The 25,851-nt window shown below is 44.0% G+C and overlaps 1 protein-coding gene across 1 annotated transcript in view; it reads left to right on the top strand.

The window, feature by feature from the left end:
• The first annotated feature begins 5,727 nt into the window (after positions 1 to 5,727).
• FLNB (filamin B) overlaps positions 5,728 to 25,851 on the top strand; it is a 131,244-nt gene continuing 111,120 nt past the window's right edge. Inside the window, 1 exon segment of the mRNA XM_074284281.1 lies at positions 5,728 to 6,126. Within this exon segment, the coding sequence (XP_074140382.1) occupies positions 5,835 to 6,126 (292 nt within the window). The 5' untranslated portion in view covers positions 5,728 to 5,834.

Raw genomic sequence — 25,851 nt, 5'->3', positions numbered from 1 at the left:
TGCCGCCTGAGAGAACTTGGCCAGCTCATCACAGGCTTATCTCTGAAAAGGTGGGGCCCACAATCTGCATCCTGAAGGCAGCCTTAACTTGAGGTTTCTGGAAACCCCAAATATGAAGAAACAGCTCTGAGGAGTGTGGATCTGAGCCCCGCAGAGGGCCGGAGTCCCCTTTCCCTAACAGTTAAAAGCAAGAGGTTGGCATTTAAAGCATTTGATCAGCGTTTATTTTTACATCTGTCCTTCCTTTCCTTTTTGGCATCTACCTGCCTGATGTTTGTGAATGTGGGAGTCCAGGCTGTTGGAAGCTGCCGCTCTGTTTATGTTTTCTTGGAAGAAGTTTATTTTCTGCAGTTCTCCCTACTGTGGCTGAAGGGGTTGTTTAAAATTTTGACATTACCGCAATTCAGTCCAATTCAACAAACACAGAGAAATGTTGTCACCTCTTGGGCAGCAGGATGAAAGGCCCGCAGGACTTCAGAACTGGCAAAGACTGGAAAGGATTGGTCTCTGCTGAGGTACCAGCATCCCCCTAGTCACTCTGGGTGAAATCTTGAGAGTCACTTAAACATAATTTTCTTTTTTCTTATAAATAAACATGAATATTTCCAAATACAGAGAATAAAAAAAATGTCCTTTGTACAAGTGGAGGATCATGGGCGTGGAATATTGTTTGTACAATTAGACTTGGCAGATATGTCAGTTGTTTTGATAAAATGCCTTTTTTTTCTCATTCATTTTTAATCTTTGTCACTGAGTGTACAATACAGCTTGTACAATCAGACATGGCAGATATGTGAGTTGGTTTTGCCTTTTTTTTCTCATTCATTTTTAATCTTTGTTACAAGGGATGGAAGAAAAATATTTGGAAATGAAGGAAAATGATGTAAGACAAATGATAACAAGAGAGAGTGAGAGAGTAAGAGAGAAAGAAAGAGAAAGAGAAAGAAAGAGAGACAGAGACAGAGACAGAGAGAGAGAGACTGAGAGAGAGACAGAGAGAGAGAGAGAGCAGTGAGTAACTTAGAATCACAAAAGTTGTAGGCATTGTCTATATTGTTTTCTTGGTTGTGCTGACTTCACACAGCATCAATTCCTAGAAATTGCTCATATTATTTCCTTTTTTTAAAATTTCTTTTTTTAATTTTATAATTATAAATTTTTTGACAGTACATATGCATGAGGAATTTTTAAAAAAACATTATCCCTTATATTCATTTTTCCAGATTTTCCCCTCCCTCCATCCACTCCCTCCCCCCGATGACAGGTAATCCCATACATTTTACATGTGTTACAATATAACCTAGATACAATATATGTGTGTAAATACCATTTTCTTGTTGCACATTAAGTATTAGCTTCCGAAGGTATAAGTAACCTGGGTAGATAGACAGTAGTGCTAACAATTTACATTCGCTTCCCAGTGTTCCTTCTCTGGGTGTAGTTATTTCTGTCCATCATTGATCAACTGGAAGTGAATTAGATCTTCTTTATGTTGAAGATTTCCACTTCCATCAGAATACATCTCCATACAGTATTGTTGTTGAAGTGTATACTGATCCCCTAGTTCTACTCGTTTCACTCAGCATCAGTTGATGTAAGTCTCTCCAAACCTTTCTGTATTCCCCCGTTGGTCATTTCTTACAGAACAATAATATTCCATAACATTCATATACCATAATTTACCCAACCATTCTCCAATTGATGGACATCCATTCAACTTCCAGTTTCTGGCCACTACGTAAAGAGCTGCCACAAACATTTTGGCACATACAGGTCCCTTTCCTCTCTTTAGTATTTCTTTGGGATATAAGCCCAATAGCAGCAATGCTGGGTCAAAGGTTATGCACAGTTTGACAACTTTTTGGGCATAGTTCCAAATTGCTCTCCAGAATGGCTGGATTCTTTCACAACTCCACCAGCAATGTATTAGTGTCCCAGTTCTCCCACATCCCCTCCAACATTCATCATTATTTGTTCCTGTTATCATAGCCAATCTGACAGGTGTGTAGTGGTATCTCAGAGTTGTCTTAATTTGCATTTCTCTGATCAGTAGTGATTTGGAACACTCTTTCATATGAGTGGAAATAATTTCAATTTCACCATCTGAGAATTGTCTGTTCATATCCTTTGACCATTTATTAATTGAAGAATGGTTTGATTTCTTATAAATCAGGGTCAGTTCTCTATATATTTTGGAAATGAGACCTTTATTAGAACCTTTAACTGTAAAAAATATTTTCCCAATTTGTTACTTCCCTTTTAATCTTGTTTGCATTAGTATTGTTTGTACAGAAACTTTTTAATTTGATGTAATCAAAATCTTCTATTTTGTGATCAATAATGATCTCTAATTTTCCTCTGGTCATAAATTCCTTCCTCCTCCACAGGTCTGAGAGGTAGACTATCCTCTGTTCCTCTAATCTATGATCTCATTCTTCATGCCTAAATCATGGACCATTTTGAGCTTATCTTGGTATATGGTGTTAAGTGTGGATCCATATCTAATTTCTGCCATGCTCATAATATTTCTTATGCTGAAGTAATATTTCATTACATTCATGTGATATAATTTGTTTAATTCTTATTCTTCCAAATAATATGTCAGCATCACAAAATACCAAAGGACAGATCAGAGAAGACAAGTCATCACCATCATCACTACCTCATCATCATCATCATCATCATCATCATCATATCATCATCATCAGCAGAAGCAGCATATGCTTTTATTAAGCACCTACTATATGCCAGGCATTGAGCTAAACACTGAGGATCCTGGGAAGGACAAAAATCCCTGCCCTGAAAGAGCTCAGAGCAAGATGCAAACAGTTGTGCACAGTGTGTAAATAGGGCGTGTTTTTAGAGGCTGGGCCCAGCCCTGGTGGATGGGAGAGGATTGAGAAAGATCTGAAGTTGGGCTGGAAGTTTAGGCTGGAAGGGAGCCTGGGATGGAGGAGTGGGAGCATTCTAAGTAGAGAGCATAGTGAGAAAGCACAAAGTGGGGAGCTGAATGTCGGGAAGGCTGCTGTAGCTGCTTTGTAGCACATGAAGAAGGGAGGAAAGTGTAAAAAGGCTGAAAAGGCTGGAAGGAGCCACGTTTTAAGGGGCTTTAAAAGCCAAACAGAAGCTTTTTTCTTTGAAGATGGAGGTAATAAGGAGCCTCTGGGGTTTGTTGAGCAGAGGCCTGTGCCCCTCCAGATGACTTTGGCAGGGGTATGGAGGATGTACTGAGAGTGGGAAGAGATCTGAGTAAGGGCTTAGGCAGTGGTCTGGACATGAGGTGATAAGGGCCTGCCTCCGGATGCGGGCTGTGTGATAGAAATGGGAAAACAGGTACATAGAAGAGAGACATTGTGACAAAACAAACACAAAGACATGGCAATATGTTGGATACGTGGGGAAAGGCATGGAGGGCGAATCCAAGATTATGAGCCCAGGTGACTGGGAGGATGCGGGGGATGCAATTAGCAGGAAGTCTGAGGGGGAAATAAGAGAGTTCTGATTTGGAAATGTTGAGTTTGAGCTGTCTACAAGACATGTAGCTCAACATGGCCAGTGGACTGTTGGTGATCAGAAAAGAGAGGGCTGGATAAAGATCTAAGAATCATATGCAGAGAGATCATTATTGAATTCATGGGAGCTGATGAGTTTGCCAAGCCAACAGAGAGAAAAGACAGAGCCTTAGGGGACACCCACCATGAGTGAGCATTCCTCATGAACTTTCAGGAACTGAAAAGGAGCTGTCAGGTGAGTAGGAGGAAAAGCAGGGAAGAGGAGAATCTTTTTTCTTCCTCTTCCTCCTCCTCCTTCTCTTATTACTACATTATTTAAAAAAAATTTTTTTTCTTTTAGCTTTTTATTTAGAAGGCATATGCCTGGGTAATTTTTCAGCATTGACCTTGCACTCACTTCAGTTCCAACTATTCCCTTCCTTCCCCCACCCCCTCCCCTAGATGGCAGGTAGAACAATACATGTTAAATATATTAAAGTATATGTTAAACACAATACATGTGTACATGTCCAAACAGTTCTTTTGCTGCACTAGGAAAATTGGACTTAAAAATAAGGTAAAAATAACCTGAGAAGGAAATCAAAAATTCAGGGGGACAAAAATGGAGTGGAAATGCTATTTAGTGGTTCACTCTTATTTCCCAGAGTTCTTTCTCTGGGTGTAGCTGGTTCAGTTCATTACTGCTCTGTTGGAACTGATTTGAATCTTCTCATTGTTGGAGTGGGCCACAGTCCATCAGAATTGATCTTCATACAGTATTGTTGTTGAAGTGTACAACGATCTCCTGGTCCTGCTCATCTCACTCAGCAGAGGAGAATCTTAAAAACCCAGAGAGAGAAGAGGGAGATCCACAGTACGGGGAGGGGGGGGCACTCCAAAGCGTTCCAGAACGCTGAAGACTGAGAAAAGGCCCCTGGCTGCAGCAATCACGAAACCACTGCTGCCTCCGGAAAGAGAAAGTTGAACGTTAAGGTGGGAAAGACCTCTTATAGCTGGACTTTAGAAGGGCCTTTAAAGGCCCGTTCAATCCAACAGCTTCATTTTACAGATGAGGAAACTGAGGCACGAAGTCAGTAGATGAAATGTCCTTTGTGAGTGACAGGGATGGGCAGCCGAGTCTGGAGACGTGCAGATTCCTCTCGTGGGATGACCTTAGACAGGTCACTGAATCTTGGTAAGCGATTGTTTTAATTGAGCCAAGGAGGACTCGAGCCTTCCCTCCCCTCCCCCCTTCTAAATCGTTTGCAAGCTTGTAAACTCCTTTTGGACCGGGACTGGTTTGCTTTTCATCTTATCTCCGGGACCCAGCCTAGAATTGAGAACAGAACCGACGCTTGATTAAGCTTCTGAGACGGAGGAAGGATTCCTAGCCTAGGCCACAGTAGGATTGGGGACTAGATCTCTGATTTCTTGGGGATGAGGGAACTCCCGAGCGAGGAAATTCCCCCAACAAAAGCGCGTTATTTTTGTAGTGGCCCCCGGCACTGAGAGATTAAGGAGTCCGCTCCGAGTCCGGGGGCCGGTCTGTGTCCGAGGCCCACCGGGCCACCCGGCCTCTTCAAACAGCAGGCGCTTACTAAATGCTTGCTGAATAAGTAAGCGGAGTGAATCGGTAGCCCTTGGCACAGGCCGTGGCACAGAGTAGGAGCATAAATGGAGGGAATGGCTGGCACGGGGTCTGGCACACAGGAGGCGCTCAATACATGCTTGTTGAATGGTACGTGAGGGAGCCCATCGCACTTGGCAAAGGCGCCGATCGCTGCTTAGCGGCTGAGCACTCGGGGGGCTGAGGCAGCTCCGAGGTGAAGGAGGCAGCGGGGCTCGCCAAGTCCGGCCGAGTGTGACTCGGCTCAGCTGGGAGCCTCGCCCGGCCGCCCCTGGCGTCCGATCCCCGGGTGCCCAGCGCCGGCAGAGGGGAGGCGTGGCGAGCCCGGGGTCCGATTGGCCTCCGCCGGGGGCGGGGCCGAGCCCCGCGCCGCCAGGTAGCTCGCCGGGGGCGGGGAGGGCGGGGGCGCCGGACGCGGCGGGCCGCAGTGAGCCGGTCCGGGCGGCAGAGGGAGACGGCTGGCCAGCCGAGCACAGGCCCGGAAAGGCGGAGGGAGGAGGGGGAGGAGGAGGAGGAGGGGGAGGAGGGGGAGGAGGAGGGGCCGAGGCGCGCAGCCGGGGAGGGCCGGCGCAGGCGCGGGGCCAGGCAGGACGCACGCCCGGGGCTGCGGGGCAGCAGAGAGCGCCGAGAGCCGAGTCGAGCGGAGCCCCAGAGCCGAGCGGAGCCCGAACAGCCGCAGCCGCCCCAGCATCGCCCCGCCGCGCCCGGCCGCAGAGATGCCCGTGACCGAGAAGGACCTGGCGGACGACGCGCCGTGGAAGAAGATCCAGCAGAACACGTTCACGCGCTGGTGCAACGAGCACCTCAAGTGCGTGAACAAGCGCATCGGCAACCTGCAGACGGACCTGAGCGACGGGCTGCGGCTGATCGCGCTGCTCGAGGTGCTCAGCCAGAAGCGCATGTACCGCAAGTACCACCAGCGGCCTACCTTCCGCCAGATGCAGCTGGAGAACGTGTCCGTGGCGCTCGAGTTCCTGGAGCTGGAGAGCATCAAGCTCGTGTCCATAGGTCGGTGGCCGGGGCCCGGGGGCGGGGCGGCCGAGGCTGGGGGCACCCTCCTCCCTGCGGGGATCTCCCCCATCCCTTCCCCTTCTCGCGCCCCCCAAGCCCGTGATTCGCACTCCGGGGTGCAGGGTGCTCCCCTAGAAGTCGGGTGTATGTGTGTGTGTGTGTGTGCGCGCGCGCTCTGAGGGTGGGTCTGGCTCCGGAACTCTCTGGGGGGGGGTCCAGCTTTCACCCCTGTTCTGGGTCCTTTTTGCTAGGATGGGGGCGTGTAACATGTGTCCTGAGCTCACTTTTTTCTGGGGGACCGAGGGGGGGGGAGGGAGAGGAGTCTGGCCAGGGCTTCTGCAGGAGAGAGGGAGAGGATCTGGGTCCCGTCTCTCAAGTTTCCTTCCCTTGATATAGAGGGGCTGGGGGCGGGGCGGGGGGCTGAGTGGCGGAGGGTGCGGGGCGCCGGACGCCCACGAGCGCGGGTGGCGGGAGGAAGCTGGCTAGCTGCAGGTGAGACCTCGGGCTGGCGGGGGGCATAGCCTCGGGACTATTTCCAAGAAGTGTGGTCGACGCCAGCAGCCCCCGAGGAGAGGACTAACAAGGCTCTCGTACCTCCTCGACGGGTGCGTCTTTCGGGGCGCCGGGGCCCCTGCACCTGCTTGGGCGGCCCAGCTGGCCCCTGCTCACCCCGCTTTCCTGGGGACACCCGCTGGGCCGGCCCCCGGCTTGGGTGGCGTCTGTGCCTAGGAGAAAGGCAGCGCGGTGCCGGGGAGCCGCCGGGGTCCGGCTATTCCTGCGCTTGGTATCTGTCCGATCTAAGCCGTTAAAGCTTCAGTTCCTTTCCGGGATAGAGACTTCCCGGGGCCCCTCGCGTTTCTCTGGGTTTGGGCCTCTGGGTCTTTCCTCAGAGAATTTCTCCTCAGGTGAGGGCTGGCGGAGGGGTGGGGGTGGGGTGATCCACTGACCCCCAAGGGCGGGGAGGGAACCAGATGGCCGTCTGGGCTTGGGAACCTATAGGAAATCTTGCCCGGGGCTCGGCTGAGCTCACCTGGGCCTCTTACCCCTGCAGAATTACCTCAGATGAGTTGAAAAAGAAAGTCCATAGCCCCCTGGGGGGAAAGGGAGGGAAAAGCCGTCTGGCTTTAATGAATATTCCTTCCTGGGGTCTTGTGTGGCTTTGAGATTGCTAGGGTGGGGAGGTGTGGAGCTCTGGAATTCCCGGTCCTCTCCCTTTTTAACAACTCCCAGAGTCACCCCAGGGAACTAAAGGAACTACAACCAAAAAAAAAAAAAAAAAAAAACCCAACTCTGAAGGCCTGCAGTTAAAGTCTGGAAGCTGGGGTGGGTACTTAAGAAATTTGAATTGCAGAATTGTTATTTTCTCCAGTTTTTCCTGTGGATAAAGGACCCACCCTTGGTATCATCTAACTTAAAGTTCTAGAAGCTCACTACTACTCCTTCCATTCGTGGCCTTTGGGTTTGCCCAGAGTGGCTAACGGGGGTATTTTGTGTTATGTGGGGTACGTTGGTCTGGATAGAGCTTGCTTGGTGTTCTCATGGAAAGAAGGCTCCTCCTAAACGCAAAAGATGAGCCTACTTGCATCCACTGTTAGCAATTGGACCTTCGGCCAGCCTGAGTGTTTCCTCCATCTGCAAAATGGGATTCATAATCCTTTTGCACTACCCAACTGCTGAGGATTTGTAAATCAGAAGCACTGTAAGATGGGAATGGTTGTTAAAAACTTATAGTGTATGTCTGATTCTCTACTTAGAGAAATTGTCAGACGCTGAACTGTGCCAGATTGGGCTCTCTTGCCAATTTGTGGTGTAGGTGGTAGTAGATAGGGTGCTGATCCTGGAGCCAGGAAGATACATGAGAGTAAATGCTGCCCTAGATACTTCCTAGCTGTGTGACCCTGGGCTAGCCATTTAATCTCTTTCAGGCCAGGTAGGGAATAGGAGTTTAATAAATGCTAGATGACTTATTGACTCAGTTTCCTCCTCTGTAAAATGGAGACAAAATATCAATTTACAGGCTGTTTTAAGGACCAGCTACATTCAATGCTTCACCAACTTGAGAGCACATTAACCAACTCTGTTAAGTCCTTTGCAAACTTGAAAGCACCATATAAATGATAATAAATGATAGCTGTTGTCTATTGTCTTTGTCCCTTTTCCCAGCACTGGTTTGGTGTTCAGTTCTGCTTCTGTTTCATCTGGTGTTCTGATAGCAAAAGGAAGGTCATGGGGTAGGTAGGATTATGAGTTTTCACCCAAAACAAAGGTGTAGACAAAGTTTGGCTCAACCTCTTTTTTTCACATTTGAAGAAGTGGTTGAGGTGAGATTTGAATAAAAAAGATTAAAAGAAAGAAAACATAGGAAGTCATCTCCCTAAAACATGGAATTGACTATGTAACTCTTGCTCTAAAGCCTTCCATGAATCCCTATGGCTTCTAAGACAAAATACTGTTTGAGGCTGGCATTCAAGGCCTTCACAATCTTACTTTTTTATTTGAATTCTTCAAATAGTCTGTTTTATTCCTCCTGATTTTTTTTTCTGATTTTTTTATTTTTTCATCCCTTAAGGCTTAAACCATGAACCATTTCTTCTAAGATACGATACCCTAATTTTTGTTTCTGGTCTCCTAGTCCAACCTCCCCTAAGCAGAAAGTGCTCTTTCCTTGTCTTCCCCAGATACACTTTAGAGAATTTTTCTGAATTTCTATTTTATTCTTACTTATCTGTGGTCCCCTTTATCTGCTCCTCCTTTCTGAAGTGGCAGGAAGAATTTTTCTTTTTGCTTCTACTTCAGTTCAGTGAATGAATGGGGGGAAAAAGCAGCACTTATTAAGCACTTACTGTTGTAGTACACTTTGATATGACGCTTACTGTCTTAAGTGAGTACTCAATTGAATTAACATTATAACACATTTTACAAAGCAAAATCAAAAATATTGTCTTAAGTTTCTGTAAGGAGTCCTCTCTGTGGGTGTCTCTTTCAAAGTTCCCCAAACTCCCTCAAACTTTCTTTTAAAAAATTCTTACTGATCACAATATTCCATTGCATTTCCATGCCATAGTTTATTCAGGCATTTTCCCAGAGACTCCTATTTTTCATAATTTCAAATAAAACAGCTTTTGAATGTTTTGGATGATATTTTTAGGAGAAATGGGATTCCTAGATAGAAAAGCATAATTTGATTCTTTTTTTGTTGTTTGAGGTTTCTTAATTATATATCAATAGACTGGCAGGAGGAACATCTAGTTGGTTTCTCTGAAATTTACTACTCCCTGGCTTTTGATTTGGTTCAGGAAAATATTTGAATATGCTATCTTTTTTTTAAAGGCATTACAATTAACTTATAAAGGAATCATTTCATCTAAAACTAACTCATAAGTAGAATAATCTTTAATGAAAGAGTCTCAAAGAATGCAGATCATTTGACTTTAGGTAAATAGAGTCAAATTTACTCTAAAGAGCTGGATACATCTCTCCCTATGCCTCTCTACTGTAGATTGTAACTATTATCTCTCCTAATCCTTCCCGGTAACCTCCCCAAACTGTGGAAATTCTGGCTATCTTTCTTGAGTCATTTAGCAAATACCCAGAGGCACCTAAGTGATATAATCAACTTGAAGTCTGGAACACCTGAATTCAAATCCAGCCTTTGGGAGCTGTGTGGCTCTGGGCAGTTTCTTTAATTGTAAAATGCGGGATAATAATAGCATCTACTTCATAGGATTGTTGTGAGAATCAAATGAGATAATATTTGTAAAGCACTTTTATAACCTTTAAATGCTATATACATGCTAGCTATTATTATTATCTTCTAAGATAACCTCACCCAGTAATAATCAGCCTCCCTCCTGTGATAGTCTTCTGTTATCTTCATATTTTATATATATGATCTGTCATATATCGTTATTCACTTGACAATATGTTGTTCCTTAAATTTAAACCAAGAAACATTAGTAGCAACAAATGGCCTACTAAGTGCCAGGTGATACAAGGCTTAACAAAAATAAGATAATTTCTCTGCTCTCGGGAAGTTTATTGGGGAGATAGTTACAACTTGTGCCAAATAACAAATGGAGAATAGATTTAGTTTTTAAGAAGTATAAAGAAAACGTTATGGGCATTCAGAAGTCCAGGCAATCACCTTAGGCCTTGGCTGGGCAGGCCCAGGGCGTGGTGGGCCAGAGTGGTGGAGGGGCCAGCAGAGTCTCATCAGTGAGGTGACCAGGCCTTGAGGGATTCCAAAGTTTGCTAGAGGTAAAGGTGAGAGGGATGGGCCAAGGCCTGACAGTGATGCATGATGGGAGCAAAGACTGGGAATCCAGAGCCTATTTACTGGATCAGGAGCAGTGTGGTTTGCTTGGAATGTACTGTAGGGGAAGGATAGGAGATGAAGCTGGATGGATTGGTTGAAACCAGATAATGGGAGGATTGGAACATTAGACTAAGGAGTTAGGACAGCTATCACATTCTATCCATCATCCATTGTTCTAAGCTTACTAACCTCAATTCCTTTGCCTAGTTCTTACTGTATATGTTGTTATAAACATATTTTGATTTTTTTAAAACATTAAAATTTTTTTAAAAATTAGTCTCTTCATTTATTATTAATTTTGGGGGGGGTCCAAACTGTGATTTCTGATGGTAAAGTGGATAATGTGCAGGGCTTAAAGTGAGGAATACTTGAGTTTAAATCTTGCCTTAGATACCAGCTACCCATGTGACCCTGGGTTTCCCCTTTTGTTCTGTAAAATGATGATAATAATGCTACTCACCCGGGGCTGTTGTGAAAGGCAAATAAGATATTTGTTAAGTGCTTTACAAATCTTGAAGCATTGTTATATATGTTTTTATAGAAATTTTTCATATTTAAAATCACATTAAAATACATTATCTAAATGCCAGCTGCTGCTGCTGCCAGCTGCCATTATTATTATTCTATTGAATTCAGTGAGCTTGTCATTAGTTAACCCTTTGTCATATTAGCCGCCAGTTAGCCAGGTCTCCTCCAATCTGTCTGCTGGAGTTGAATTGCTTTTAGCCTGAGTGATATCTAGACATAAATCTTTGCTGATTTCAGGCCCCATTTTGCTTGCCTGTCTATGTCTTGGGATTTTGAGCTTTCGAGCACATTAGTTCTCTCTGCCAACTTATGGCAAGTGCCCATTTGATAACTGAGTTCTGACCCTCTGTCCCCACTGCTGAGGTTGATTGACATCCATCCAACAGTCACATGGCTTAGTTTGTTCAGCTTGCTATGAATCATCCTAATTTCTCTCATCATGAACCATTTCTGAAGAACTGTTTCTTTCAATTTTCATTCAATGGAAGTGGTTCTCATTTAGTAAACATCTATGAACTTTAATTTTAATGGTTAATAAAAAGCTGCAAGTAAGTGTAGTATACTTTTAACACGGGAGTAAACCAAGGACATGAGATAGAGGAAAGTGGATAGCATTTGAGCCAGAGATCCAGGTCAAATCCTGACCCTACTACTTACTTTATCAGTTAAGGTCATGCTAGAGCTGCTTTCAAAGTATTCTGGTCCAGCGCAGTTAAACATGTGGCTCACAACCCCCTCCAGTTTGGCCTGAGCCAGATTAAAATGTAATTGAGAAATATTTGACAAAAGTATAAACATATAATAAACCAGCTCACATTACATTTTAAAACTAAGTTAATATGCATAAAGATCCACAGGGATCTTTATGTATGGAATAGCGCCTCCAATTTCTCTGTGAGTCTGCTGTCTCTGATCTAGCCCAGCCAACTTTCTCTTCTTAAAGAGGAGAAAACTGTCTCAATCTCGGCCTGTGCATTTTCCCTAGACCTTAACACACTTTTGTCTAGTCTGTGCATCTTAAAACATGCCAGTGGCTTCAAAGGGCATTTAGGGGCCCAGAGACATGAAGTTAGTGGCCCAGAGGCGCACAGATAAGTCAGAGTTGGAATTTGAATCCAACAGGATCTACTCCATAAATCTGTCCCTCCTTTGCTTTTTTTTTTTTTTTTTTTTTTTTTTTTTTTTTACAATGGTAATTCCATTGTCAAGTACAGTGCTATGTATGGAATAGAGGCTTACTGAATGCTGATTGACTGATTGGGTAATTGATTTGATGACCTCATACTATGGGAAGCTCCATTGAAAAAAACAGGGGTGTTTTACCTGTGGAAGAAAAATTTATAGAGGACATGGTAGCTATCTGCAAATATTTGAAGAGCTGAGGAGAAGGATCAGAACTAGGAGTAATGTATAGATATCCCAGGGGAAAAAAGACAGCAAACTTTTCAACCATCCTTATTTAACTGTCCAAAGTAGAATGAACTGCCTTGGGAGGTGGTGGGGTTACCCCTCACTGGAGGGCTTCAAGTTGAGCCTGGCAGACCCTTTTGAGGGTCTTTATTTCTATACATATATACATTGAGGCTTTATTTCTATACATATATACATTTTTTTTTTTTTCTGAGGCAATTGGGGTTAAGTGTTTTGACACAGATAGGAAATGTTAAGTATCTGAGGTCAGATTTGAACTCAGGTCCTCCTGACTTCAGGGCCAGTGATCTATCCACAGTGCCATCTAGCTGCCCCGTATTTATTTTTTTTCAGGCATATATGACTCTTTGTTCCTCCACTTGAGGTGTTCTTAGCAGAGATAGAGGAATGCTTTGCCATTTCCTTCTCTGGCTCATTTTTACAGATTAGGAAACTGAGGCAGACAGGGTTAAATGACTTGCCCAGAGTTATACAGCTAGTGAGGGAGGCAGAATTTCAACTGGGGTCTTCTTGACCTGAGGCTTCCCTAGGCTGAGCCTATGGATATGTTGTAAAGTTTATTATTGGATTAGATCATGGAATTTTAATGTGTGTTGGGGGGGGCTGTTTTTAAAATATAATTTGATAATTGTGTTTCAATATAATTTTTTCCTCATAATCTTAGGTACTTTATGCTTTGAAAATATTGTTCAAAGAAGTGATTCAGACATTGGATCCCCATGAAGGCAGCTTCTTTTTTGTGTCCCCATGATTTAGGAGAGTGCCTGGTCCGAGGTATTGATTGAAAGTAGTTGACTCACTGGAGTTGCTATTAGGATGACTCATCTTCATGAGTTCAAATCCAGCCTCAGTTACTAACTCTGTGACTCTGGGCAAGTCACCTAACCCTACTTGCCTCAGGTCTACCACCTCAGTATCTTTGTAAAAAAAAACCCCAAAAAACAAATCAGACATGGCTCTGCAATCCTGTTGACTTCGGGAGAATGTTCAAGGAAGCCAGACATAACAAGGTTAGGGGATGGATGTGGAGTCCCTTCTGATGGGAGAGTCTTTGTCACATTAAAAAATATCTAATTTGTAACTAGCTCTGATTTGGATCAGGAGAATTCAGGCCACAAATGTCTTCTACACAAGGGGGTCTCGAAGCTGATCTTACATAGGAGGGTACCTGCCAGACTTCTCACGGTAACCCCCAAGTTTAGCTACTAGTGTGAAAACCATTTTGGTTCGAGGAAAAACAATGTTTTCTTACTGATTAAAGCTGTGAAAAGTTAGGTGCGAGCTGATCTCTGCTGGACGGAATAGAATCTTGGAGTGATTTAAATCTTGCTTGTTTCAAGCTGAGTAAGACCTTGGCTTTGTGCCAGGAGAAATATTGAACTATATGATATCTTTCTTCTATTTTTCCTGAGAGTCTCGAGCTGGCTTCTAACACATTCCCTTAATCAATTGCAGGCCTCTTGCCTTCTCGCCATTCCACGGCAAGCTCTGCGCCGTGAAGGGAGGTAGTGGCCCGGATTTTGGTCAGGAACATGTGGGGAGGCGTGGGGGGCTCTAGGCAGTCAGCCCCTTGCTTGATGTCCTTTTGGAAGCCAAGATTTTTCTGTATCGGATTAGAAAAATTCACTACTTCTCGGGGATTTACTTTGTATACATTTCTAAGTACAAGTTGTCTCCTCTGATACATTGTAAAGTCTTGGACCAGAGATTGTTTTCTTCTTGCTGTCCTATCACCAGTGCCTGGCTTTGGCTTCGTAAATACTTCTGGATTGGTTTAATTCGAGAAAAAGAAGAAAAAAAGAAATAATGATGTTGCCAGAATACCCGATTTTCTCCTTTTATTTAGTGCTTCCCCTAAACACCCAACCCTCCCGGGAACTGACTCCTTAGATGCTCTCCCTCCTTCCTTCCCAGGGTACCCGGGTCGCAAGAGATCTCAAAAGCCATCCTGGGCCAGCTCTTTGATTTTCCTGAAAAAGAAACTGAGGCTCAGGAGGTTATAACCTTGGTCAAGGTTACATCAGCGAAACCTTTGACTCCAGAGCCATTCAGGGTCCTCCACTCAGAGTGGTCTCTTTAGCCTTTTCTAGGCTGGCATTTTCCTGCAGAAATCAACCCTCCCTGAGATCAGGGACAGAGATTTTAAAATTTGGTCTTGCACAAAGTCCGTGCTTTAATATATGACTCCTTCACCAGCCCCCCCCCCCTTTTTTTTTTTTAAATTCAAAACTTTTATCTAACCCATTCAGGGTGATGAAATCTTGGGACAGATTCCCTGGCTTTCGTGAAGTAGCACAGGCCCTAAGTGAGAAGAAAGGCAATTAATTAGAATCCAAGAGCTAGCTAGAAGGGGCCTCAAGTCATCTCTCCTCCATCCTATGGGGAAATGGAGGCAGAAAGCTTGTTCAGTTTCTCGGCTATCTGAGGCAGAGATGCTTTGGCAGCCTTTTTGAATGTGGCTCAGCCAGAAGTGATTCATGGGTCCATAAATCTAGAGCTGATCTAAGTGCCTCATTTTACAGATGAAGAAACTGAGGCACAAGAAAGCCAAGAACACACACAGAATCCTAGATCTAGCATTAGAAGAAGGTACATTAGAGGCTGTTTGGGTGAGGAAATTGAGGCTCAGAGAGATTGTCATTTATTCAAGCTCAAACTGGCAGCAAATATCAGAAGCTGAATTTGAACTCAAGCTCCTTGACTCTAGAGTCACTCCAGAGCTCTTTCCACTGTTTCCTTTTGATACTCTTACCATTCAGACTTGGTTAAAGGTGAATTGAAAAACTGCCTCAAGCCAACCTTTCTTCTATCTTTATTAAGGCTCTATACTCCAAAATCTTGAACTGGAGTCCTTTTTCTAGTTCTGGACATAATGAATCCTTATTTCCTTACTCTTGATATGATGTAACTTGAGAACTTGAAGTTAAAGGTCACTTGAGAGTGTCAATGAACCCAACGTAGGCAAGGAAGTTGGCCCCCTTCTCACCCATGCCCCCTTAAAAAGGCCATTGGAGTTTGCTGATTCCTTTTCTCTGTAATTGTGGGATCTGAAATTGGAAATGGTTTGGGTGGGAGGGGAGTGGATTGGAATGGACTTTCAGGGGAATCTTTGTTGACAGCTGCCACAAACTGATCCCTGGGCCAGAAATGACTTCACCCCCAGCTTTTCCTGCTCTCTTTAAATATTAACAGGGATGGTGTGTTGGGGGCTGATGCCTTAGCTAGTGGACAAGAAGCAAGGATGAGTTAAGTTTCTGAACTTTTACGGGGAAAACCGGACCCTTTAATATCCCGCTGGGCAGGAGGTTTTTGCTTGGTTAACTCGTGGGCAAAATTGATCCCTCGGTGGCCTCTTAAGAAGTTCATAGTGAACTTAGTAAATTTAGTTCTTATGTCCCTATAAGTAAGCTTTCCTTCAGGGAAAATTAAATTAAGTCAGCAGAGATTTTATTAAGTACTTACTCTGCACCAGGAACCGGGCTCAGTGCTGGAGCTCCAAAGAAAGGCAAAAGGTAGAACCAGTCCTCAAAGGGGCATGGGGCCTAATGGGGAGACCACATGCTATGTACCGACAAGCTATTTAGGGGCTAAATAAGGAATAGCCACCAGAGGAAGGGTGATGGGCAGAGGCTTCTGGTGGAAGGTGAGATGTTGGTTGGGATTTGGAGGAAACTCCAAGATTTGGAAATGAGGAGGAAGAGAATTCCAGGCTGGGCAAGCAGAAGATGGAGCGCCCAGTTTGAGGGTCAGCAAGGAGGCCGTTGGCACTGGATCCAGACATGTGGGTGTGGGAAGGAAGGTGAGAGAAGGCTGGAAAGATGGGGAGAGGCGTGAAGGTTTTAAAAGCCTGCCTGAGGAACTGGGCCCATTTCTGCCTGCTCAGCCTTTTGCTTGGCTCGTGCAGCTTTAGCCACCCTGTGCTCGCCCCCCCAGATCCCCTGCATCATGGTGAGGGGGATAGATCTTAACACAGTGACTCTGTTCCCTCCTGTCATGGAGTCAGAGGTACAGAGTTGGAATGAATAATCTTCCATTTTATACATGAGGAAATGAGTCCCGGGAAATCACTTCTCCCATGTCCTAAAGCTAGGAATCATGGGAGGGAGCATTTGAATGAGGTCCTTTGACAGTCCTGTAGCCCAGTTCCTCTAGGTGAATTGATCTCAATTCCTTTTTCCTATAGATGTGAGGACTATGTTTTGTGCCCACTAATCAGAGGGCTGATTTCTTTGGTTTTCTTTTAAGGATTCACAGATTGAGAGTTTGCAGCGACCCGAACAAGCCATCCATCTTGTGCCTTCTCAGGGGGCACTGGTCCCTTTGGCATGTGGTGTGAAACACGCAATCTCCCTTCTCTGAAACAGGCTTTTAAATGCAGGAAATAAAATGCCCAGGACTCCAGTTAGCCAAATTCCATAACAATCAGGTTCCTGGGCCCCTGGTTAAGCCCCCACGAGGTAGAGCTTGAAGGGCCATGGGGACCTCAAGTCCATTAACAAATTTCCAGATGAGAAGTTATTTGTCCAGGTCCCACACGTGATGAGATGGGCAGGATTTGAATCCAGGTCTTATGGGTCTCTCTCCTCCCCAGTGTCCCCAGTTTTCTAGCCCTTCCCCCAGCTACCTTTGCCTTTCGGTGGGCTTGGAGTGGCGCTGATCCAGGCAGTCTTGGGGCAGGGGGACATGGCAGGTTAAGAATCTGGGAGTCTATTAAAACCAGACCGGGTTCTTTCGGCAGACCTCCCCCTCCAGCAGCCAGGCTCCCTTTGTTTTTTGTTGGATACCTTCTGGACAAGCAGCTCCCTGCCTTGCTAAGCGGAGCGATTTGGCTAGTTCTGTTTGTTGTAATCTGAGAGCACATTCCTGAGCCCTTCCCGTGGGGGAAGGCGCCCTTTGCTTGCTTGCTTGAGAATGAAGCTATTGTGTGGATAGGTAGGTTGGCTGGGCAGCCCGGGGAACGGGGAGGAGAGGGGGCAGCTGTGGCAGGCCCTGGGCTCTGAGAACAGGCTTAATACACACTCAGGCCTTTAACTCTGGTCAGCCAACTCCGAAGGGTCTACCTTGTGCAGGAAATTACCCCTGTAGTTCAATGGAGTGAGTCCCTGCAAGTCGGCTTAGAAGACCCAGATCCAAATCCACATCATTCCCTTTTCTCTCCCTAACTTTGAGTGGTTTAATTCCCAGAGCTCTGTCCTCTGTACAAGTCTGCATACAAAATAACCAGTGGACCAGCCTCTGGCTCCTGGGAGCTTAGCGGGCAGCCTTGGATAAGCAACTACCTGGTCATTTGGAGAGAAGGAGAGGGAGGGAGAAGAGGAGAGAAAAGGAATAGGGCAGTAGGGGTGGGGAGAGGGTGGGGAGAGGGAAGTTTTTTCCTTTTCTTTTTATTTATTCATTCATTTATCTATCACTTTGTTCATTTATTTATTTACAAAGCATATGGTAATTTTTCCAACATTGACCCTTTCAAAATCTTCTGTTCCAAATTTTCCCTTCCTTCCCCCTCCCCCTCCCCTAGCTGGCAGGTAGTCCCATACATGCTAAATATGTTGAAATATATGTTAGATTGAAATACATGTTAGATGAAGTTTTCTTTTTTTTTTTTTTTTTTCCTGCTATTGGTTTCTTTTTTTTTTTTTTTTTTGTAATTTTTTTTAAATTTTTTTTTTATTTTATAATTATAACATTTTTGACAGTACATATGCATGGGTAATTTTTTACAACATTATCCCTTGCACTTACTTCTATTCAGATTTTTTCCCTTCCTCCCCCAACCCCCTCCCCCAGATGGCAAGCAGTCTTATATATGTTAAATATATTACAGTATATTCTAGATACAATATATGTGTGTAGAACCGAATTTTTTGTTGCACAGGAAGAATTGGATTCAGAAGGTAAAAATAACAGTTTACATTCATTTCCCAGTGTAGATGAAGTTTTCTTAAAGTAGGTAGTATCTGAGGTTGGCTTTGAAGTAAAAAAAATTCATTTTTAAAAAAAATTAGTTTTCAGTGGTTAAATTCTTTCCTTCCTCTCATTGAAGGGTAAGAAAAAAGAAATCGATTACACCTATATAGACACAAAACAAATTTGTACATTGGTCATGTTCTAAAAGGAAGGAAGGATGAAGGAAAGAAAGAAAAAGAAAGGATGGGGAAGGGAAGGAGGGAGAAGTGAAGATTTAGAGTGAAGGAAGGAAAGGAAGGAAGGAAAGAAAGAATAAAAAAAAAGACTGGAAGAATCAGAAGAAAATAAATTTCAATCTTCAGAGACTTTGGGCTCTCTTTCTGGAGGTAGATAGTACTTGGAACTCATCATGAGTTCTTTGGAATTATGGTTGGTCACTGTGTTGATGAGAATTACTAATTAGGGCTTTCATAGTTGATTATGAATATAATTATTGTGTACATTATTCTGGTTCACTTTGCATTAGTTCTTATAAAATCTTCCCAGTTTTTCTGAAACCTTCCCCTTCATCTTTTCTTTTTATCTCTTTTCATCATTTCTTAGACCATCACAACTATGTACCACAACTTGTTCATCCATTCCCTCATTGATGGACTTCCCCTCAGTTTCCAATTCTTCACCTCAGAAAGCTGCTTTAAATGAATATATTTGTACATTTTGACCCCTTTTCCTCTTTTTAAAAAAATCTCTTTGAGATATAGCTCTAAGAGCAATATCTTTGGATCAAAGGATATGCACAATTTAATGACTTTGAGGGCAGAGTTGCAAACTGCTTTCCTAGAATGTTTGGACTTTTTCATAGCTCCACCACTAGGGCATTGATGCACCTATTTTCACACATTCTCTCCAACATTTTGTCTTCCCTTTTTATCTTAGGCAACCTGATGAGTTTGCTTTTTTTCTAATTACTAATTTTTTAACTATTACTGACTTTGAGCTTTTTTTATAATATGCTTCCTCTGAAAACTGTCTATTCATATCTTTTGACCATTTATCAATTGGGGAATGATTCTTACTCCTGTAAATTTGACTCCTCCATATAATTTTTAATATGTGATAATTTAATGTGATTAAAAAAAAAAAAAACCTCATCAGATAAATTAGCTCCCAAGATTCCCCCTACCCCAGTTTCCTAGGACATGGAGAATACCATCCAAGGGTATGACATGAGTGTCCTGCCAAGAAGTAGATTAGTAGAACCTGGACCATAAAATTCATAGCGGGAGGTAAAGAAGGAGAAAATTGGACAGATAGAGTCAGGTTGTGAGAACTTTAGATGTCAAACAGAAGGTTATCTGTTGGATTTTTGAGGTACTAGGGAGCCACTGGAGTTTGAATAGGGAGATGCCTTTTTTAAAAAGCACTTTGGCAATGCAGTGGAAAGTGGGTCGAGTTGGGGAGAGACTGGAGGCAGGGGGATGGATGAAAAGACTTTGGGAAGTCCAGTCGAGAGGTCATGAGAGCCTGGACCAGAACCATGTGAAAGGAGAGAAAGGGTTGCATGGGAGATGCTGTGGAAATGGAATGATGGACTTGGCAGTTTGGATACATGGATAGGGAGGGTGAGAAACTGAGAGTGCAACAAGGTTGCAATAGGGAGCTACCAAAAGCTATTAGTCAGGGTAGTGAGGTCTTTGTCCTATCATTTAGGAAGATAATAGTGGCAGCCATGCAGAGAACTCATGCTAGAGAAATGGATCACACCATTGCACCATCCAGGAGAGAAGTGATGCGAAGCCTGTTTTTGTGTGGGTCAAGAATTAGCTTTGGACAGTAGAGATATGGGAGGAGGAGCCACAAGTTTCCATGGATGCATTTATGTGTGTGTGTGTGGGGGGGATTAAAGGAAAGGTTGGTTTGACTCCACTTGGGATGCTGGAGAGATGGAGGTCCCTTCCAAAAAAATAGAGAAAATGAGAGGAGAGGTGGACTTAGAGAGGAAGATACTGACTTCCCCCTTGGACTTGCTGAGGTTTCTGGGAGGGGGCCTGGAGTTCAGCGGGGATTAGTACTGGCTATATAGTTTTAATCATTATTTACGTAGATCTGAAGGAGTCTTGATTAAGCAAGTGCAGCAGAGAAGTGAGAGGAATGGAGGGAGAGAGACAGAGGATAAGAAAAGAAACGAAGGTGCTGGACACACATTTAGGGGTTGGGAATCCATTAAAGAATACCAAAAGAATGCTCAGAGCCAGAGGTGGGTGTTCTAGAAGCAAAGGTGAAAAAAGAACATCTTCAAGGAGGGGATCAAAGGCTAAAGGGGTCAGAGGTCCTTAGAGACCAAGGATTGAAGAAAAGCCATTGCATTGAACAGTTAAGAGAGTCTAGATAACCTTTGAGAGCTGTTTCAGTAGAGGAGGGTAGGGGTGCGGGGTCAGAAATCACATCCAAAGGCCTTCAAAAGTGAGTCAGCTTTCTTTGTCCATTCATCCATATTAGACACTTTCCCACACAGTGAGGGTTCTGTTCTGATCTGTTTTTTTTTTTAACCCCCTTTTCTTTATTTTATAAATTTTCTGTTGAGATTTCCTTTTTTTTTCACCATGTACTTCAAATCTTTTTAAAATTTAATTAAAATTTTTTTTCCTGTTCCCCAATCTTAGTGGCAATTATAATTTCCCTATAATTTGTAACATGCCTCAGTTTACTCAGATAGTCTCTTATAGCTAGATTTGGATTCTCTCCAGGTTGATGTTATTTTTTTTCCCATTAGGCATATTGCCCAGTCAATGCCTGCAAGATTTAGGGTCTGCAAGGAGATCCAGACCAACCTGGCAGTGCTTGGGCCCACAGACTCTTTCAGACTCTGCATTTTTCAGGGTTTACCGGGAGAGACAGGCCCGGAGGAGTTTGTAACATTAGAAAAAAGAATGGTATAAACTTTATTGCACTCTATTGCAATAAACTATTGCAAGGATCATAATTGAGGACAGAGACCAATTTTTTTTTTCCTTTAAAAAGTTTTATTGCTGCCTTTTTAATTTTTATATCATAGTCCCACATGGATGTTCTTCCCTCTTGCTTTGGCCCACTCCTACCTCCTTAGTCATCGGCCTTGTCAAAAAGGAAAAGCAATCCACACAGCGAGTCTGAAAGTGCATGCAGCTTTCTTGCTCCCATAATCCTCTTCTCCCTCACTCAAAGATGGAGGAGGGATTTAGAGGGTTGAGAGCTTAGCACAGCACCAGACACACAGTGAGTGCTTAATAGACACCCCCTGCCTTGCCAAGATTGGTGATTACAGTTACTTGGCCTTGGGTCTCCTATTGAGAGAATCCATTTTCTTGCTTTGTCTCATTTTTATATTGCTGTGACTGGTGCCGATTGATCACCTGGTTCCACTTACTTTGCTGTCCATGCTTTTATGGCGCCGAAGATGCTTCATATTGAAACGCTTGTGGCAGTTTCTTATGTAAAAGGCAGCCAGATTTTAATAACCTGGTGGATGAGAAGTGCTTGAAATCCTGCGTCGGCTCCAGAGAACTTGGGTCTGGGCCCCTTTGTGACATTTGGTGTCAGATCCTTTGGAAGTGTGGGGAGAGTGTCCAAAGCACTGGGTCCCGGCTGTGTACCAAACTTGGTTCTGTTAGCTTAGAGTTAAGCGGTCTCAGAGATCCCTTGAACTCTAAGATTCCGGGCTCCTCGGAGAACGTCTTGAACAGCTAAGAATTCTTTCCTAATACCTCTGATGACATCCATGGTCATTAAGTTTCTGCTTAAATACTGCTGATAGAAAGAGAGCTTGTTGCTTTTAATGGAAGTTTATTTTATTGATGGCTCTAGTCAGTGGTAACTTTTGTTTTGAAGCACAACATGACAGATAGAGAGCAAGTCTTGGAATCAGGATGAGGATTTAAAATATATTTTTTAATACACATTGCTTTATGAATCATGTTGGGAGAGAAACGTCAGAACAGGAGGAAACATGAGAGAGAAAACAGAAAGAAGTGAACATAGTCTGTTGATTTATATTCAGTCTCCTCAGTTCTTTTCCTGGATGCAGATGGCATTTTCAGTCCAAAGTCTGTTGGGATTGCTTTGGATCACTGAACCACTGAGAAGAACCAAGTCTTTCATAGTTGATCATCTCACAATCTTGCTGTTACTGTATACAGTGTATTCTTGGTTCTGCTTGTTTTGCTCAGCATCAGTTCATGTAAATCTTTCCAGATCTTTCTAGAATCAGCTTGTTTGTCATTTTTTGTAGAACAATAATATTCCATTACCTTCACGTACCACAGCTTGTTCAGCCATTCCCCAAATGATGAGTGTCAACTCATTTTCCAGTTCTTTGCAACCACAAAAAGAATTGCTACAGTTTTGCACATGTGGGGCCTTTCCCCTTGAGGATCTCTTTGAGATCCAGGCCCAGTAGAGACACTGCTGGGTCAAAGGGTATGCAGTTTGATAGCACTTTGGGTATAGTTACAGATTGCTCTCCAGAGTGGTTGGATCAGTTCACAACTCCACCAACAATGCATTAGTATCCCACTCTTCCCACATCCCCTCTAACATTTATCATTATGTTTTCTTGACGTCTTAGCCAATGTGAGAGGTGTGAGATAGTCAGAATGAACGAGCCAGGTCATCCTAGGCAAGCCACTTTCACTACTCTGTTGTTTAGTCAGCTAGTCTGATTCTTCCTGACCCTGTTTGGGGTTTGCTTGACTGATTCTGGAGGGGTTTTTCCAGCTCATTTTACAGATAAGGAAACAGGCAAACAGGATTAAGTGACTTGCCCAGGGAAACACTCCTAGTAAGAGTCTAAAGTCAGATTTGAACTGAGGCAGGACTTTCTATCCACCACATCACCTGGCTTTCCTTCTCATAATGTCACTAGCACCTCTGTCACTGGTTGGTGTTAGAAACAAATGACTAAATATTCACTGCCCTCTGCAGCCTTTAAAGTCATTATCAGAGGTGCTTAACCTTTTATGAGTCAAGGCTACAGCCTAGTGAGCTTTAGACTTTTTCAGAATCTTGTTTTTAAGAAAATAAAATATATAGAATTACAAAGGAAACTAATTATGCTGAACTATCATGATTAAGACATTAAAAAAAATTAGGCTCCCTGAGTGAAAGATGGCTCTCGGTATCATTCATCCCCTTTACTTCCCTCTCCCTTTTTCCTTCTCCCCCTTCCCTTCCCCACTGTCCCTTCCTCATCATTGCTTTCCTACCTTTTGCTTGCCTTCTGAAGAGCCACAGGCGGAACCTCCGAGGGTCTGTTTTTAGGTAAGTGCTTGGAAGCCGCCGAGAGACTGGCAAGTTGAACCTGAGTTATCTCCAACACTGAAGGCTTCCTGGCAAGCTCAGCTGTTGAGGTGTTCTTTCCAGATAGCATCTGGGCCTGCCGGCGATGGCTGCTGTCTTACCCTCTTCGTTTCCAGAGGGTCCTTTCTTGAATGATTTTTGTTGCTGATAGAACTGATTCTACTGGTGGACTCTGGATGGTGTGGGGCTTCCTGCCTCATGTCTCTGGGGCCTGGAGGAGCCCCATTTGTATGTCTTTGTCTCAGTCTGGGCTTTGCGGAATTGGAGACTCATCCCCACCCTAGCCCCAGGATTGATGAATTTTTTAGGCACAACCTTGAAAGCTTATGCCCCAGCTGGGAGCTATCTCACGCTGATGAAATCACAGTCTTAAAAATAGGATCATAGATTTAGATCTAGACGGGGACCTCCAGGATCCATTACCTAGGCCAGCCTGCTCATTTTTATTTAAGTTTTTTGAGGCCACGTCTCCTATCTCATCCTGGCTGGTTGTCAGTGAGCATCTGGAGAGCCCTTCTTATGTGGCCGGCTTTGCCCTAAGTACTAGGGGTACAAAGAAAGGCAAAGTGACTACCTGCCCTCAAGGAGCTCCTAGGCTCTTCACGCATTGTTACATGTGAGTGACAGCAACATGCTGAAGTTAATGTCCCCATAAATATTACTATGAACAGATGAGGGGAAAAGCTCTGGTTCTTTTCAGTCCCAGTTTCCAAAAAACTGAAGGTAGATAATAGGTGTCAAGAAGAGATAAGGGAGAGGAAGACAGCTAGGGAGGAGTGTAGTGCCTGTGGAAACCAGGAGAGATTTAGAATAGGCCCCATGGCTTGGCTTTTACTTGGTTTTTCTTAAGATTTCCATTCGCAAATAGTCCTTGGTCTTTGGAGCCATGTTCTTCTCAGGGTCCATGATGTCAGTTGCCAAATTTGGTTCGAATTTTATGGTTTTTCCCTCCCCACTGCCCTTGGAGGCTGTTAATGCATTTGTTCTCTTCAGACCTTTGCCCTCCTCTCTGTTTTCGGAACTATTGACTTCTGTCCCTTTATTATTTAAGGTCACTTTGCTTTGAACCCAAGAGACTCCTTTTCTCCTAATTACACTCCCAAGTTTTGTCCTGAAATGCATGTTCTTAGTCATGATTCCAGCTGGCCTTGGGTCTCCATAGTGGGTGGGCTTAGCTTTGAAGGCCTCGGGTCCCTTCTCCATCTCAGCTTCCGGGATCTGAGGAGTTTCTCATCCTCTGAATTGCTTCTGTTTCAGACCATCGCCATTTGGGAGGTAGGCGAGGAGGCACATGGGCTGCTGGGTGTTGTGGGGTTTTATCAGCACAGTGGGGCCACTGTCAAAGTGGAGTGAGTGGAAATATTTTAGTAGCTTCCTATCTGGCCCATTCTCTAAGCTCAATTAGTTGCTCTCAGCTTAACTGTGTCCCTCCTGATGATTATGTCTGAAAGGAGAGCTTAAAGATCAGCTGAGGGGAGATCCTTCCCTCCCAAATACACACAAGGTGATCCTTGACATGTCAGAGCTTGAGGGTAGAGTTGAGGCTTAGTGAGGTGCTAACTGTTGGCTGGGCAGTGAGGATCCCTTCTCAGCTAGTTGTAAGCAGCAGAACTGGGACCTGAAGCCAGGAGCCAATATTCTTTCCAAGACAGTCAGCAAATAAATTTATTAAATAACTATTATTTGGGGGCAGCGGATAGAGGGCTGGGCCTGGAGTCAGGAATACCTGAATTCAAATCCAGTCTGATTTATCTGGGGTTTTTCCCAGGTGAGAATTAAGAGAATTTGTTCATAAGATTTTGCAAGGGAGAGTATCAAAAATTATCCTTGCATATGATTTGAAAATAAAAAGCTTTAATTAGAAAAATGAGAGAGAGAGAGAGAGAGAGAGACACACACACACACACACACACACACACACACACACACACACACACACAGAGAGAGAGAGAGAGAGAGAGAGAGAGAGAGAGAGAGAGAGAGAGAGAGAGAGAGAATGTGTCCATTTAGCTTGTTTTGCAGTCCCAAGTCCTTTGGATCTCGTTGGAGTCATACACAATGGCTACTTTACCACTGTAGTTGTAGCTTCTGAGGTAGACTAAGCGAGCCAGCCTAGGTGGTTGTCTGGGAAGAGTGCCGGACTTGGCATTGGGAAAGGTCTGAGTTCAAATCCCACTGTTAAGGCTTACCAAAGGTTTTGTCATAGG

The sequence above is a fragment of the Sminthopsis crassicaudata genome, chromosome 1 (assembly GCF_048593235.1).
Source record: "Sminthopsis crassicaudata isolate SCR6 chromosome 1, ASM4859323v1, whole genome shotgun sequence".
Classification (NCBI taxonomy): domain Eukaryota; kingdom Metazoa; phylum Chordata; class Mammalia; order Dasyuromorphia; family Dasyuridae; genus Sminthopsis; species Sminthopsis crassicaudata.
This window is presented reverse-complemented; position numbering and strand designations above follow the sequence as displayed.